Here is a 16,430-nt window from a genome sequence, read left to right on the forward strand (position 1 = left end):
AATGATTGATTTTTGCCATATTTGCCTTAACTCGGGAGGGGGATGTTTTCTAAACTATTTGTAAGTACATTTTATCCCAAAATACTTCAGCCTGCATCTCCTAAGAATGAAGCCATTCTCTCATGTAACCAACAACACCATTGTCGTATCTAAGAAAATTAATAATTCCATAATAGCTAATGTACAGTCATATCACATTTCCCCCAGTTGTCTCCAAAATTAATTTTATAGTGTTCAGGATCTAATCAGGGTTCTTGCATTGTATTCGGTTGTTATGTCTCTTGTCTTTTTCAGTCTCTTAGTCTCTTAATCTCTTAATCTATAACAGTCACCTCTGTGTTTAAAAAAAAAAAAGATTTTTGAGGCATGTCTTTTTTGAAGAATCCAGGCTTGTTGTCCTATAGAATGTCCTGCATTTTGGATTTGTCTGTTTTTTTCCATCATACTTAGATTCAGATAAAACTTTTTTTTTTGGCAAGAATACTATATAGATAATGTTATGTAGTATTCATCATATCATGTCAGGAGATAAATAAGGTTAGGTTGTTCCATTGATCAGAGATGCTAAATTTGATCACTAGCAGAAACTTAGGTCTCCCATGGGTTAAGTCCAAGTTTAATATTGTATGTTTCCTTGACTAACTGTACAGCATTGTTTTAATTTTTTTAAAGCTTGTATAATTAATAAGAATAATAAATAGTTCTGGTTTAGAAATAATGGTGGGCATAGACTTCTGGTAAATAGTATTCACCTTGTCTACCCTTTCCTCAAAGACTCCTTATATTAAACATTTCCTTCCACCTTCCTCTTTATAAGTGTGCAGGAAATTTTTGCAAATTAACTGCTAATGAGGACCCCAGATCTAGAGAGAGATAAGAGTAAACATTTATGGAGGGAGAATAACAGTACTATGAACGTTTATTGAGCCATTACCATGGACCATGGCACTGGGCTAAGCACTTTCTGTGGATGGTCTGCACAGTAACCCAATTAGGTAAGCAGCATTGTTTGCCCGTTTTACAGATTAGGAAGCTCAGGCACAGAAAGAGTGAGACCTTGCCCAAGGACCCACAGCAAGTAAGTGGTGGAGCTAGGGCTCAGAGCCAGGGCTGAGTAAATCCAGAGCCCATGTCTCATCTACTGCGCTGTGCTGCCTCCATTACTGTGTACCAGCTGTTGTACCACACACTGTCTCATGCATTTTCTTGTATAATTCTCACATCAGTCTGTAAGCAGCAGTCTCATATAGATGAAAAGTTACTTAGCCAAGGGCGTATGGTATCTGAACCATTTATCCTATTTTGTGGTTCTCTCCCATGTTTCAGCCAAGGTCTTTAACAGCAGAGTAGTTCGTCCAGCGGGGTCCCTTTTCCCACTTCCCAGCACCCACATAAACAGGAATCATGTGCTGGAAATGAAACCAGGTGACAGAAGCAGCTGCACAAGCTAGAGAAGCCTGATCGGTTCCACCTAACCAGATGACAGGAGTGAGAGCCTTCAGTTACAATTCGGGGACCGTCAGTGAGAAATGGGATGACACTGAACCTGAAATAAAGGTTGTTGAAATAAGACTGGTCTTCCAAGGGAAAGTGTTTCCTTACTGTCTGCCGTCTCACCACAGAGGATGTGGCAGTCTTAGTTGAGTAACTTCAAACTGACGGTCCAAAGCCATGAAGAAATTTCTGAAGGAAAGTGTGATTGCTTATAGTTTTTGATGCTCACTATTGATTTCCTTTTTAGAATTTTTTTAAACATCATCACTGAGTCTGTATATAATTATAGCATAATAAACTGAGAGGAATAGAATTAAAGACAGTAATATGACCAAAAATTTTATACGATTTTTGTAAGGATCAAATTGCTATACACACACACACAACACAATGTAGCAGAGTTCCTAACACAAAGTAGGCATTCAGTATGAAAGTTATCATCATTATATAATTAAATCATTGAGTTTTGTGTTCTCACATGATATGGGTCTGGGAACATTCCCTAAGTTAGGACATTTAGCCCCCCAACCCAGGAAAACACTGCCTGGCTGTTACCTAAGCTAGAGACCAGATCTCCCTTAGTGACCCTCTGTGGCGCTGGCAGGAGGCTCCGATTGCCGTGGTGTCAGTCACACTCTGTCCTTCTGTTTCAGGTGGTTAGCTCAACCAATGGAGAGCTGAATGTCGATGACCCCACGGGAACCCACTCCAATGCACCAATCACAGCTCACGCCGAGGTGGAGGTAGTGGAGGAAGCTAAGTACGTTCATCTTTCAAGGGGGCTCTTGAGTTGAAAAACGTTTTCTCTGTCTCCTCCTCTCATGTGCTGCTCACTTCAGACTGGATACCTCATGCTTGTGCCCACAGCTTTCTTCCTCTGATCGTTTTATGTTTTGCATGGTACCCTAAGGCTGCTGCTGCCCTTCTGTAGCTGTGATTTCTGAGAAGACAGTCACATTTTTAGTCCACATGGATGAAAAGACATAGTGAACTAAAAGAATCATGGTATGAGAGCTACAGCAGATAGCAGTCCTGAGCCTCTTGGGGCCCTGGAGCCTCTTGCTCCCTAAGGGACACAGAGAGAAATCTGCTTGTCTAAACCATGGGCCATGCTGAACAGCATTTGATTTCTGGCTCTTGGCTAACCACTTTGCATCTATAGTCCTAGACAAGGGTCTCAGAGCCCTTTTGTTCTCACTTAAATGATTCTGAATTCAGAGAGACTCAGATAAGTCAGTCAAGAAAAATAATCTCTGCACTTGTTGAATGAAAGAGTCTTGGGATGGAGAGGAAATCACACTAATCCCAAGAGGGTGAGGAGGTTACCCCACTCCCTTTTCTGCTTCTCTTGCATGTTAATGTCTTGCCCTGCCCATACCACCAGCCCCTTGGTGCTCTCTGCATGGTCTGTGTTTAAACTCTTAGAAAATGGGGTAGAAGGTGAAATAACTGCTGATTCTGCTGCAAAAGCAGCATTTCTATCACTTCTTTCCCTTTTGGCCCCATCCCAAATTCAGGTCCAGATTTAAACTCCAAGGTAACATGAGGTAGGGAGAGAGAAGTCCTTCACAAATCAGTAACTGCTGCCACACCTGGTGTGGATGACTTTTCTTATAAACCCTTTGAGAACATCCAGGCTATCCCAGTATCTTGTTTTCAGAAGCAGGCAACATATTTTTAGTGATATTGTGCCTTAAGTGATCTCTTGAGCCTCCAACTAGCCTAAGTACAAACCAGAACATGCTTATGCCTCAGTAAAAGGTAGAGGCTAGTCAAGATCTGCGTTCTTCCAGATACAACTTTTCATGGTTGTCCCCCTGCCCACTCCTCTGCTCTGCTGCCCATCTATTTGGTGAGCTCACTTTTCTTTCGAGAGGTCATTTCCTTTAAAAGCCAGGACTTGAGGATTCCTACCCAGTAGATAAAAAGCAACCGAGAGTGACTTGGACTCTCTCTTGTTGTCTCTACTGACTGTAGGCAGCTTCAGATGCTCCTCTCCTGGTTAATGTAAGGCACTAATACGTAAGGAGGACAAGGGAGTGGGGGTCAATGCCAGGAGGAGACCATTTTTAGTAAAAGGAAACATGCTCCCTATTCTCACGGGCTTTGGAAGTTTTAATGGTACTCATGGTTTTTCAGTTTCCATGACAAAACTTCATTCTCCCAAATAAACAGTGTGGTACTCATACCCTCTGAGTTCTCAACCTTGGCTGCACTTTGAAGTCTCCTGGGGCATGTTAGAAAATAAAAATGCCTGAATCCTGGTTCCAGAGATTCTGGTTTAACTTATCACGGATGTGGCCTGAGCATCAGGAGTTTTTAAAGCTCCGGTGATTCAAATATGTCGCTGAGGTTGGGAACCACTGGACTGGGTCTGATGGCAATGCTTGTGGTCTGATCCAAACATTGTCTGGGCTTGAAAGATGGCTGCGCCCTTTCCCATCCCCACCTCACTCCCAATTCACAGTTGCAGCTATTACTTTGAAGGCCAAAAGTTGAGCTCTGGATTTCATACTATACTTGGAATACCAGGATTGAATGGGCTTTAGTCTTATAATATGCCCTATACAGAATTATCTTTGAACCCATTTATCTCATTTCATTTTGGTAAATGTGTACACTAATTGTGTATGTGAGTGTGGTGTTTGTGTTCTGTGTATAAGATAGGGGACCAGTCACACACACAGATTTCAATCTGGTGTGTTCTGTTCTGGTATAATCTAAATTCTAGATGTAAAGAGAATTTAAAGTCTCCCCATGTAGCAAAGACCACTGTGCCATGTGTGAGCCTTCTGAAAGATGTGGAAACCAGAGGGGAGCAATCGTATTTGACCAAATGTCATCCAAAAACTCATGGCTTAGGACATTTTGTGTGGCATTTCCCCCAGTGATTTCATGAGCTACCAATCCATCTTGTCCAGGGAACTGTCAGGGCACAGCCATGTGTTTTTCTTCTTGGCCTTCTATGTGTTGGTTGGGGGCGGGGGAGCCATGTGTCCATCTGCTTGATCACTTTCATGGGAAGAAGTCACAGCTAAGAGAAGCACAGGGCATCCCACACAACTCCTCATTGCACACAGCTGTGATGCCATTTGTCCATGCAGCCTGCTTGTGGAAAAAAGGGGGCTGTTGCCTACATTAAGATTCAGCTAGAGTACTGGGGAAACTGTGTGGAAACCTTCACTTCCCAGCTTTTGATTTTGGGTTCCTCAGCCAGCTTGTTTCGTGTAAAGGAGGAGAGAAATAGCAGGATCTCATTTTTTGTTCTGTAAACAAAATAAACATCTAACTTACCCTTTTCTCTAGATATAGGACACATGTCCTTGTTTAAGGGTGATTGGAAGGGTAGTGAGGCAAGGCAAAGCTTTTTGGCTGATTTTTGTTATGGTAAGAACACAGGAATTTTTGGTTATCCACTGACTTTAGCTACAGCTTAGCAAGTGTGGACCTCATTTTCTCTGAGAATTAACAAGAATGGGACTTAGGCCCTTTTCTGGCAGTTATACCTTAATCCGAGCAGTGACCCTCCTCGCTTGTCACCTCCTTATAAGATAAAGTGTCTCTTAAGCTTGTTTTCCCCTCTAGAGAAAGAGCTAACTGCTGGCTGCTTTGGTCAGGCATGTTGGTCTTACAGAAAGGCTAGGGACTTCTCTTTCCCTCAGAATATTTGGGAGGTTAGCTTAACAAATTGCACGGTAAGACTTCATGTGGGAACCAAAATGGTTTGGCCTTGGTTCCTGATTGAATTCTTACAGGCAGGATCATATATATGCTCTTTCTCCTGCTACCTTCCTGGAAGTTGCCCAGGAAAGCCCACTCTTGGGGCTCCCACCAACTCTTTCTGTTTTGCCTTAGCCCTCACTGAGATCCAGCTCCCACCTCGATGCTTCTATCAGGCACCTGCCCCCTCCACTTTAGTGTGGGGACCAAGTGGCCTGGGCCTACTCACCCTGCCTTGACAGAGGAAGAAACTAAACACAGACACATACTGCATGTTTGCATGGCTCACAGGGAGTCGCTTCCATCCCACCTCTGTGGACTAATATCTCTCTTTCTCTTCCTTTCTGTGTTTTTCTCTTTACACACTCTGTAGCTGCCTGAAAATGCTCAACCTGTGGTGAGTCCCTCTCTCCAGTCCACATGCTAGGGGAGTGGACCAGGCTAGGTTGGGATTGGCAAAGCCAAACAAAATGCCTTAGGAACACTCAAAGGCTCCTGTATGCCACCTTGTGCCATACCCACCCAGACTGGGGAACTAGATACACAAGGTGGGGATGGGCAGGCCTGTACCCAGCAATTAATCTGATCCTTTTTTCCTTCCAAACCCACCACATTGCAGCCTCCTCCTGTCAGAACAGTATCCCACAGTATCCAAAATTGTCTCTTCATTTTTAGCTGAGTGAATTTTTTCTCAAATTAATACAGCTAGATATTATCAGGCAGAGAGGGACAGAGGTAAGAAGACCAGATTACTGTACCAGTTGTATAATCAGAATCTAATTATTCCTCACAATTCCAAGGACAGTTGTTGCCAGATAATCTCACATTCTGTGGCTCGGTCTCTAACCTTAAAATTAGCAGCTTTGGAAAAATCTGTGACTTTTCTTTTTGGTTCAGCTGGTTCTTCCATCAGTAGAATATGAGTATCTCCAAATAAGAGAGCTGCTTCTTGGGGGAGAGATGGACATTTTGTGGTTGTTGTTGTTGTTTTGAGTTTTTTGTTTGTTTTTCATTTATTGTCTTTTTTTTTTTTCCTTTTCTTTTCTTTTCCCTTCTTACAAGAGCATATAGTGGGCCAAGGGCCGACTTGGCTAGTGAGACATTGGAGTCTCTCTCCCACTCCTGGAGAAGGTCCCTTGAACGCATTTTTGGGGCAGCATGCGGGTCTTGAAGGGGAAGCCCTGGCGGCTCCACGTTGGGTGGGGCACGTTCTCACTGTAAGGCAGTGCCCTCCCTGCCTTGCTTCCTGGGCATTGCCTGTGAGCTCCAGGTGCTCGTGAGCTGATTGGTCTGCTGTGGTCTGGAGCCAGAATCTCCTACACTGCACGTGTGGGATGATACTCCGTGTGGTGATAACAGTCTGCTGGCCTCTGTGACTACCTTGTTTCTCTTGGTCTTCAGCAACTGAGTTGGGCACCAGTTTCTGTACCCTAACTCTCTAAGCCCAGTTGCCTACAGGGTTTCCCAAGGGACAGAGATGTATTGAAGATAACAATTGGGTTTTATGGAGATAGAATTTATAGTATTACAGTATCAAGGAGTACATTTGGGGCTTCCCTGGTGGCGCAGTGGTTGAGAGTCTGCCTGCTGATGCAGGGGACACGGGTTCGTGCCCCGGTCCGGGAGGATCCCACATGCTGCAGAGCAGCTGGGCCAATGAGCCATGGCCGCTGAGCCTGTGCGTCCGGAGCCTGTGCTCCACAACGGGAGAGGCCACAGAAGTGAGAGGCCCGTGTACCGCAAAAAAAAAAAAAAAAAAAAAAAAAAAAAAGGAGTACATTTGGCCTATTTATTTAGCAAACATGTGTCTGTGTAATCTGACATCATGGTGGTCCGTTTTTTCCTGTGAGATATCAGTCACATGATCCTGACTGGAAATACAGGGCCTACTTTGTGTTCATCCACTCTGTGCTTGGAACTCTAGGGGGTCTCAAGGCCTTCCCCAAAGAGCTGAGATACAATCTACCTGGAGAGATAAGACATGCATGCTTGAAAGGACACTTTTATGGTATTGTCCCTTGAGAGGTCAGTGTTGACAGGGATGGTTAAGGAAGAATTGATGGATACTGTGGGGCTTAAGGCATTAGAGCAAGGGAAGAATGTACAAGTACAGCAGAGAAACATAGTAAAGGAATAGCTGAAGGGAGAGCCAATCAAAGAATCAGCTGGAAGGAAACCTAAGTATACAAGAAGAGTTCATCACTTGCCTTCAGTCTCTTCTGAGAATAAGACATCTGTATGGAGCCAGTCAGTGGGCTTGGTCTGGGGTCTGACCAAGTTTAACAGGTCCTATTGCTGGTAGTCACCACAGAAACCAAAGAGTTGATTGTGGAGCCCGTTTCCTCGTGGGTAGAATTATTAAAAGCTTCTGCTAGTGCTGAAGTTTTAACTACAGTAACTAGCAAAAATTAAGGCTGTAAACCACAGCTCACACTCTCCTCCAGTCAGGTGAATTCAGCTTTGCACATCAGGTTATGATATGCTTATAAGTAGATATTAATTCTTATGACTTGCCTTGGAGGAGGTAAAAGAGAAACTGTATCATTTGAAATGGACCAAAACAGTATTTCAAACTTTGTAATGATTGTTCTTAACTTAAAAACACAAAATCATCATCTTAGCATCCTCTGAAAAGCATAAGAACAAAAACTGACTTAAATGTTAGTGATCCCTCTGAAAATCATGGTTAACAGGGAACAGGTAGCTAGCCCTATTGAAGTACTGGTACTCCCATGAGATTTAATTCACCTTATTTAATAATTTCTGGACATTCAGCTTGAAAGAATGTCTGTCTTCTAAAGCATATGTACAAAAAAATGACCTTTTTTTAAAAATCCTTCCCCAGGGATTCCCTTAAGGACTGAAAACAATCAAAAGTGTTGGTCATTTTTATTTAAAAGAATTTATTCAGCCTCTAAATACAAAGGACACTTTGTTTAGCGACTATATTGACACCCATTAATAGTACATCACATATGTCATTATACTCTTAGAAAATCTTTTTTAAGACTCTCTTAAGAAGCTCCTATTTCCAACATCTCCATGTTTAATTCATTCAGTTATGGTTAAAGCCCATCATTTTGTCTGTGTAAACATCTATTTCTGCATTCTAAGAAGACACTTTATCCAAATTTTTGATAACTAGTCCATGGGGTGTGGGAATACAAAGGGGTCTGACTAAAAAAGGGGGGAACCTTAGCTACAGTGGAGGACTTAGGGGTATGCGGAAGTAAGCAACAGCCCTTTATTTCTGTATGAATATTTTTGACATTAAACCCAGAAGGACTGGGCTTCCCTGGTGGCGCAGTGGTTGAGAGTCCGCCTGCCGATGCAGGGGACACGGGTTCGTGCCCCTATCTGGGAAGATCCCACATGCCGCGAAGCGGCTGGGCCCGTGAGCCACGGCCGCTGAGCCTGCGCGTCCGGAGCCTGTGCTCCGCAACGGGAGAGGCCACAACAGTGAGAGGCCCATGTACCAAAACAAACAAACAAACAAAAAAACCCAGAAGGATTAGGCAAAAGACCCAAAGATAGTTTCTGAGAAAAGCTTTCATTTCAAGGATCCAGCAAGTCTGAGTGGCACTTCCAGTTTACTCCCCTCCATCACATGGCATCTTTGACTCATCCACCACTTTCTGCCCCTCACGTTCTCATTTCCCATGTGTCAGCTTCCTGGCAAGAACATATCTTTTGCACCAGCCATGCCATAGCCCTCATCACCCCCTTCTGGAATAGTCGCTGCCTGAGCAAGAGGGGCTTCCTGTTCCAAAGACAGCAGTACAGAGCAGGTACCCGAGCTAAAGGGTGTGTCAGAGCTGTGGCTGTTGAAGGCATCAGGCCCCAGCCCCACCCTAAGCAGGGTCAGTCCTTGAACCCAGTCTGGCACAGCAGCAGCCTCGGAAAGCTTAAGTTGAGGAGGACCCTGCAACCCGATGCTTCCTGGTGATCAACTGTGGCGTTGATCCTCTCCAAATGAAGAGTAGGCTGTGCTGATTTCAGTTAAAAGATCTGGGCTCACACAGTTATTAGGGTCAGGGCTTCTCCTGCCTACGCCAGGTAGCTAGCTGGCTGGGGGCGGGATGAGATTAGAAAGAATCCTTAATCCTTCATTGGTAGCATCGTGAGAGCCTCCTAGAGTTCCAGACATCATACTTTTCTTGGTGTTTGTTTGCCTTAATTTAGCCTCCATACCCACTGACCTCCGAAGTTACATTAAATAATTTTGCCCTCTGTATCAAGCGGCAGACAGTGCAGGCTTTTCTCATGCAGCCCTGAGGACCGTTGGTTCGGTATAAAGGAGGATGAGACTTTCAGGTTGGGGTGTTAGACTGGGAAATAAGCCTTCTTCATCCTTCTTCCAAAAATGCCTGCTTCCACCCTGCTGCCTAGCCTGCAGCACTTTGATGATGAGGTTTGGAATAAAGCAGCTCTCTCCTTTGGCTTTCCTGGCAGACACTGCCCACTGCCTCCAGTATGTGCACTGTAGATGGCGGGCGACCCTGTGGGCGGGTGCCAGGGGGGAGTTCCACCCCTGCAATAAGCAGAGGCAGGCAGAAATCTGTTGGCAGCTGCGGGCCTCCCGCACTGACTTGTGGTCTTCCTTGTGCTCCAGGTGCTGCTGCTTCTTTAAGAGGAAAAGGAAGAAGACTGCTCAGCGCCACAAGTGACCCGTGCCTCCCAGGAGTCCTCAGGCCCTGGGGACTCTGACTTGATTGCACCCGCAGCTCCTGCCATTTCTCATTGGAAGGGACTCCTCTGTGGGGGAGGGTGGAGATCCAAACCAAAAAGAAGAAAGACAGACGCCCCCAGAAGGAGCCAGTGTGGGCAGCCAGGGCCCAGTGGGTCAGTGGCCGCCCCTACCTGCCTGAGGCTCTGAGCAGGTCCCAGAGCCACTGGTCCTCCACTGCTTACCCTTGGGGCCACCTGGTTGACTCTCCTTCCTATTGTTTACAGTGAAGGTGTCATTCACAAAAACTCAAGGACTACTATTCTCTCCCCTCCCCTTAGTTTACTTGCTCCTGGTTCTTGCCCCACCCTCAACCCTCTCCAGCATAAAAGCTAATGAGCTGAAGGCTTTGTCTGCTGAAGGAGCTTGAGAGGCTGGGGGTGCGGCCAAGAAGGTAGGAGGGAGATGCAGGCCAAGGCTGGAGGAGAACCTTCTCTGCCCACCAGGTGTGTCTGGCAGTATGGCTCCCTCTTCCTCTGTGCCTGTGCAGCCTCCATCCCGAGCTGGCCACGGGGTGCAGGTTACTCCCTTCTTCCCTCTTGTGAAGTTACACTGTAGGACACAAGCTGTGAGAAATCTGCAGTCTACTGTCCCTGTGTGTTGGCGTTCTTAGCTTTCTTGACAAGCGAACTCTGTTCTCCAGACAGTACTAGAACATTGCAAATTGTTCTGAGCAAAGGACAAAAAAAACTGACTTTATTGCACTTTTAGTTTTTTTTTTTTTTAAACAAAAAACATGGCAGATGCATATTGTGTCTGGTTATATTGGGAGTTTTACTTTTTTTTTCTGTTTTGAGGGGGATGGGGCCAGCCAAGCCATTCGGAGAGAACATGGGTCCAGAGGACATTCTCAATGGAAAGAGTTGGGTCTGCAGCACCCAGAAGAGAAGAAGCCAAACTCTGTGTCATTCTGAGTGAACTCTCAGGTTGGCAAGGAAACATACTTGAATTTTCATTCATCTTCTCAGCTGCTGAAGAATGTCCCTACCAGAGCCTCTTGACCTCATCAGCCTGCAGTTTGGACAACCTAGCTCTCCAGCACATGGGATGAGCCAGCCAAGCCGGAGTGTGACAGGAGACAGTTCATCCCAGAGAAGGAGATGCTTAACAAAAAAAATCTGAAATGTCTGTTTCCTCCACTGCCAGGGACTTCCAGGTAGATAGCCATGTGACTTCCTTAGTGACTTGGGGGACAAAATTAGTGATGAAACAGCCACCACTGTATTGCCACTAGTGGACAAGAAGGAGGAAAGTGATCCTGCCTTCCAACTGCCAGAGGAACCTCAGGATTTGGCTCATCGTAGGGCCAGGAAATAAAATTGGTCTGTACTGTTTGCCCCAATAGCTGAGTTACAGCATTTGGGCTGGCCTGCCTTATCAGAAACCAAGTACCTGCAAATCTTCTTCCAGCAGGCCCATAGCCGCAGGCTTAGGCCTCAGTGTATGGGGCTACAGTGAACAGGAGGGTAAGATTGGTTAGTGCTGGAAAATTCCTGGGGAAAGGAGACTGAAATGAAAGGTGTGAAATTATCCTCTCACTTGGACTTAGACTCCTTCTAGATGAGATGGCCACGCATCTAGATCCTGTTCTCCCCGGTACACTCTCCATGTCCAGACATGCTGCCATGAAGGGTCTTGGTTCCTCATTCACTGCTTGAAAAGTCGCCAATGTATGGAGTTAATAGAACTTCTCATGCTTGATTTTCATTTGAGATGAGCGACTTATCCAAACAGTGACTTCTCATTCCAGATGTGATCGAGGAGAAAGGATTAATTACATCAGAGAACGAGGTCTTGTATCTGGGGGTAGAGAGAGCTAACCATGGAAGACAGTGGCTGGTGACTTAGTCTGGGGGTTTTGGGAACACGGAAATCATTGCCTCTGGCTTGAGATGTAGGGCTGTCTTTTGGACTGGAGGATGCAGATATACTTTCTGGTAGTTGGTATTTTCTGACAAGTCCCTTCATGTGTCTTACATGGAGCAGAGATAGCAGCGGTAGCGTGGATCAGTTACTGGGCTTCACCTGTGTTCCACTGGTCCTTGGCTAGGAAATATCACTTCACTGGCTTCAAATTTGCCTAGTTTATATAAAGATTGTAACCTTTAATTTCTTTAAAAGAAAATTTCCTATAAACAGAACAGAGTGGCTGGGAGATGCAGGGTCACACCGCTTCCCCACAAGAATTTTGAATATCGGGGTTTGCTTCCTTGACATTAGCTGGTGGTTAAGGCACTGTCACTGAAACTTACATAGTTTCTCAGTTGGCATTTGGGTAACTCTTCTCAATTTGCGTAACTCTAACTTCCCTTATAGAATCTTTAACCTCCACATCCCTGTGTAGAAAAAGCCTTGCTTCTCGTGGGAGGGCAAGAGGAAATGGTGGCAAAGTCCGGAGCATCCCTGGCACCCCTTACTCCACTAAGTGCCTCCCCACCTCCACGAAAAAGCAAAGGAATTTACCAGCTTGGCTGCAGGGCAAGCCCTCTTGCAGCTGGGTTTGTGACTTTTTCAGGGTCTTAACTTTGTTTTAAAGGCTCGCTATTGCGGGATTTAACCTGAGCAGTCGTGGGGTTCTTCCTAATGCACTATTCTCACTCTCTGCCCCCCTCAGATCTCTTACTAGATATTTGATTTTTCATAACAAAGGTGAAGAGCCCCAGTCCTTCTGGCATGCACAGTAATGGCGATCCTCCCAGGGCCATTGGTACTCCAGGGTGGTTCCAGACCCCCAAGAGAGTCTACTGTGACCTTCCTTTAAAAAAGAAAGAAAAAAAACTTTTTTTTTCTTTTTAAGAAGGATACCTAAGGAGTAATTTGGCCATCAGTTTCATCCCCATCAGCACATCCCATCAGGCCTCCCTCCTCAGCCCCGTTGCTATCGTCGAGTAGCTATATTCCTCAGCCAGGGCCTCGGGGTTGGGCACTCCCTCCACCTACCGCCCACCCAAATCCGCTTGCTCGGTAGTCTTTGAGCTTCCTTCACTCCATAACCATGATACCTAGGGATCTTTTTCTTCAGGATTGATGCAGTTGCTGAGTTAGCATTAAGCACTAACAACATTAGGGGTTCTCCCAAGCCCTGCAGTCCTTCAGGCATTGCATCCTGAGCAGATTGAGGCAAGCAGGCCAGGAATCCAAGACCTAAGGGATCCTTCCCTTGTGACCAGAGCATGGCTGTGTCTGTGCAGTAAGGGTTGATTACTTGCTGTGCATCCCTTGGCGTTTCCCAGTGATTTCACTCCAGACTGCTCTGCAAGGATGTGCAGTGTGTGCCAGCAGCAGCATGCTTTCATGTCTGCCTTAATTAACATACTCCTGCCATTTGGGGTCTGTCTAGGAGGAAACGGTCTAGGAAGGTACAAAGTCAGGTGATGAGGTTGGTCTCCAGTTAAAGCCCCATTTTATTTTGGGATATAGGGCAACGGAAGACAGCAGGAGCCTGAGTTTTTCAGTAAGAAGTGTTGATTGCCTGTTCGTTCTCAGTGAACTCCAAGTTCTTAGAAACAGCCCCTGCCATTAGCCAGAAGAGGTGTCCATCGCCTCTAAAGTACCTTCCAACCTGGTTCCCTGGAAATGTACCTTGGGGGTACATATTCAGTGTTGGTTCTCAGCGTTAGTAACCACTTCTGTTGTCAGAAATGAGTGAGGGTAAGGTTATGTCAGAGTGGTTGCTAAAGATCATAGCCTTAACTTTTTTTTATGCAAAAGAGACAACCTGCTCCCCGCTCCAGGGAGCAGCATGGCCTGCGTTTATGAAAAATAAGTGCTTGCACGGCAGCCTAGAAAGGATCTCCTCTGAGGAACTTGATCTTCTGATGCGTCTTTCCCAAGTCTGCATGCCTCGTGTGTCGCAGTCACCTCTTCCAGTTTCATTTTTAAACTAGTTTTCACTCCCAGTGAATTTCCCTGACAACATTTTCTCCAGGGTCAGAGCCATGTTAGGGCTACAATTTCTCAGATCGGGAGCTTGCATTGTCATACAGCCAACATTGCCTTTGTCAGGCCACTGCCACCAATCCACCGTTGCCCCAAGGTGGGCAGGTGAATTCCAGAAACCCTTAGGGAGCCAGGATCACTTGGCACCCCATCTGGATTGGCCTGAGCAGCAGGTACTTGTCTCTGGGGTTCTTGCTTTTGCCAACTTCAGGGCTCCAGGAAGGTCCCATCTAGAGGTTGATGGCCAGTGACTCCCAGTCTTCCCCAGGATGGGTTGGTAGGAATCAAAATGGGATGCCTGTGGTTTGGTTTTCTTGGGTGTTTGTTTGTTTTCGATGGGGGAGGGGAGTGATTTTGTTTCTGAATAAGAAAAAGAGGAAACCGTGGCTCTTTTGAGGGTTTGTGGTTTTAAGCAGTGTTTTAGCCACAAATAAGAAATCTTGGAAGTCTTTGATCAATTAAGCAGTCTTAAAATGTTTTTCCTAATTCCTTTTGCAGGTGACTGAGTGCAAAAGAATAGTCTCCATTGTATTGAAAATAGTAAGTAGGTTACCTGGATATAGACAGTAGTAGTTGACATATTTTCTCAAAAAGCGACCAGGAAGTCCACTCCAGAGTTTGTTTGTAGCTCAGCTTGTATTACAAAGGAAAAAGTGAACGCGTACTCCATATATTTCTAGTTTGATTACCAAACTCAGTGTTATAAAGAAACCTCAGTTCTGTGGACAGAATTTATTTTGTTACTTTTCTTTTTTACTTCTCACAATCATCTTTCCAGTGCCATCACCACCTTCAAAGCAGAGGGTTATCCATGGTAAGAAATGGGGATGCAGTGCAGTCGTCCCAGTAACACACACAAGAGGACAGCTATCCTGATTGCCCCTTCCCCGCAAATCCCCTCTTTCAGAGCAGGTGAGACATTTTCAGTGTTCCTCTTTATGAGCTCCAGACCAAATCCCAGGCCAGCCCTTAACACCGAAAGCTTTTTTAAGAGGCTTATCAATCTGTTAGGAATGTCTCAGGAAGATGAGCCATTTCTTTGGCGGGGTGGGGGTGGGTGTTACGGGGGACTGTATCTACAGATGGGTGTGTGTGGTTGCATTTGTATGCGTGTGTGTGTGTGTCTGTGTGTGCACATGCGTGCCAGCACTCATCTGTATGCATTTCACTTCTGTAAGGCCGACTGGCCCGAGGCAGGGGAACGCAATCAGATTCACAGGTTGCATCAGACCTAAACTCTCCGGACCACCCAGTTCCAGAAACTGACCTGGAGACTTTCCGGACCACCCAGTTCCAGGAACTGACCTGGGGACCTTCCACCCGGTCCAGCCTTCCCGCCTTTCGAGGGGCGGGACTAGCGGTCCCAAGACTGGTGTAACCGGCACCAGATACTGCCACGATACCCGAAGAGACCACCAAATAAGGAATACCCTGCGCCCTCCCAGATTCACCACACCCCTTTCCCTTCTTCCCCTATAAAATCTTGCCCAACCCTCACCCGGGTGCGACTTCTCTGGCCCCTTTCTCTCGGACCAGTGAACCTCGCCCGGGAGCGCCCCCTAATAAAGCTCACTTGAAGCTTTCCTCTGTTTCGCGGTGCCGTCTGTTAAGATCCGACCTTACATTTGGTGCCGAAACCCGGGAGGGGTACCAAGCCCCGCGGGTTACCGCGCGGGCCGCTCCTCCCCTCCCCCAGGAGACAACTAGGAAACCTCTACTCATCTACCCGATCCGGCAGAAAACGGCTTAAGTCCTCTGCTTTGTTCCCTCTGAACCCCAGAGTCCCTACCCACCGGACTCCCTGTCCCTAATCGCGGTCGCGTGAGGGACTCCTCCGTCCTCTCTCCGGGCCTCGGGCAACTGTGGAGATGTCCCAATCGCCTGACCGCCCTCCGACCTGCCGTGAATTGGAGACTGAGACCAGGGATGCCTCTCTCCCTCTCCACTCAGGGACAGACTGGGGGTCATGGGAACCTCACAATCGAAACCAGATTCTAAGACGCCCCTGGGGTGTCTCCTAGTCAATTTTACAGCCCTCGGTTTCTCCCAAGATCTCCGTTGCCGACGGCTTATTTTCTATTCCACTGTGGCCTGGCCACAATATCCTCTAGACAATCCAAATGGCCTCCTGAAGGGACTTTTGATTTTAACATCCTCCGTGATCTAGATAATTACTGCCGCAGGACTGGCAAATGATCCGAGGTCCCCTATGTTCAGGCCTTCTGGTATTTACGCTCCCGCCCTTCCCTCTGCGTCGATTGTTCCACTTCCCAGATCCTTCTTGCCAGACAGACATCTCCTACATCCAAGCCCCTAATTTCCTTTGACAATGACCCCTCTCCACTAGCCGACCCACTCGAATCTCTCGCCTCTCCCCGCTCCAGAGCTCCTCTCCAACCTCCACCCTACCCTGAAGCGGTCCCTCCTCCTCCCGAACCCGCTCCGGCCCATCCAACCGCTCCCCCGCCTCCCTCAACGGTTTCTCCTCCCACGCCCCTTGCTTCGCCAATTAGTGCGCATACACGCTCTCACGACTCCCAAGATCCAAATC

The 16,430-nt window shown here is 46.5% G+C and overlaps 1 protein-coding gene across 4 annotated transcripts in view; it reads left to right on the forward strand.

The window, feature by feature from the left end:
- CSNK1G1 (casein kinase 1 gamma 1) overlaps window positions 1–16,430 on the forward strand; it is a 151,543-nt gene that overhangs the window by 134,516 nt on the left and 597 nt on the right. The window contains exons 12-14 of one of the 4 annotated variants that reach the window (XR_009531799.1): window positions 2,148–2,254; window positions 9,827–14,791; window positions 15,058–15,496. Coding sequence is in view for 2 of the 4 variants with exons in the window: in XM_060097196.1 (XP_059953179.1) it covers window positions 2,148–2,254; window positions 9,827–9,881 (162 nt within the window). In the remaining 2 variants the exon portion in view is untranslated. Of the gene's footprint in view, window positions 1–2,147; window positions 2,255–9,826; window positions 15,498–16,430 lie in introns of those variants that run through there. The other 3 variants (XR_009531800.1, XM_060097196.1, XM_060097194.1) reach the window with 3 other exon arrangements.

Source organism: Mesoplodon densirostris, chromosome 4, assembly GCF_025265405.1.
Source record: "Mesoplodon densirostris isolate mMesDen1 chromosome 4, mMesDen1 primary haplotype, whole genome shotgun sequence".
In the NCBI taxonomy this organism is placed as follows: Eukaryota; Metazoa; Chordata; class Mammalia; order Artiodactyla; family Ziphiidae; genus Mesoplodon; species Mesoplodon densirostris.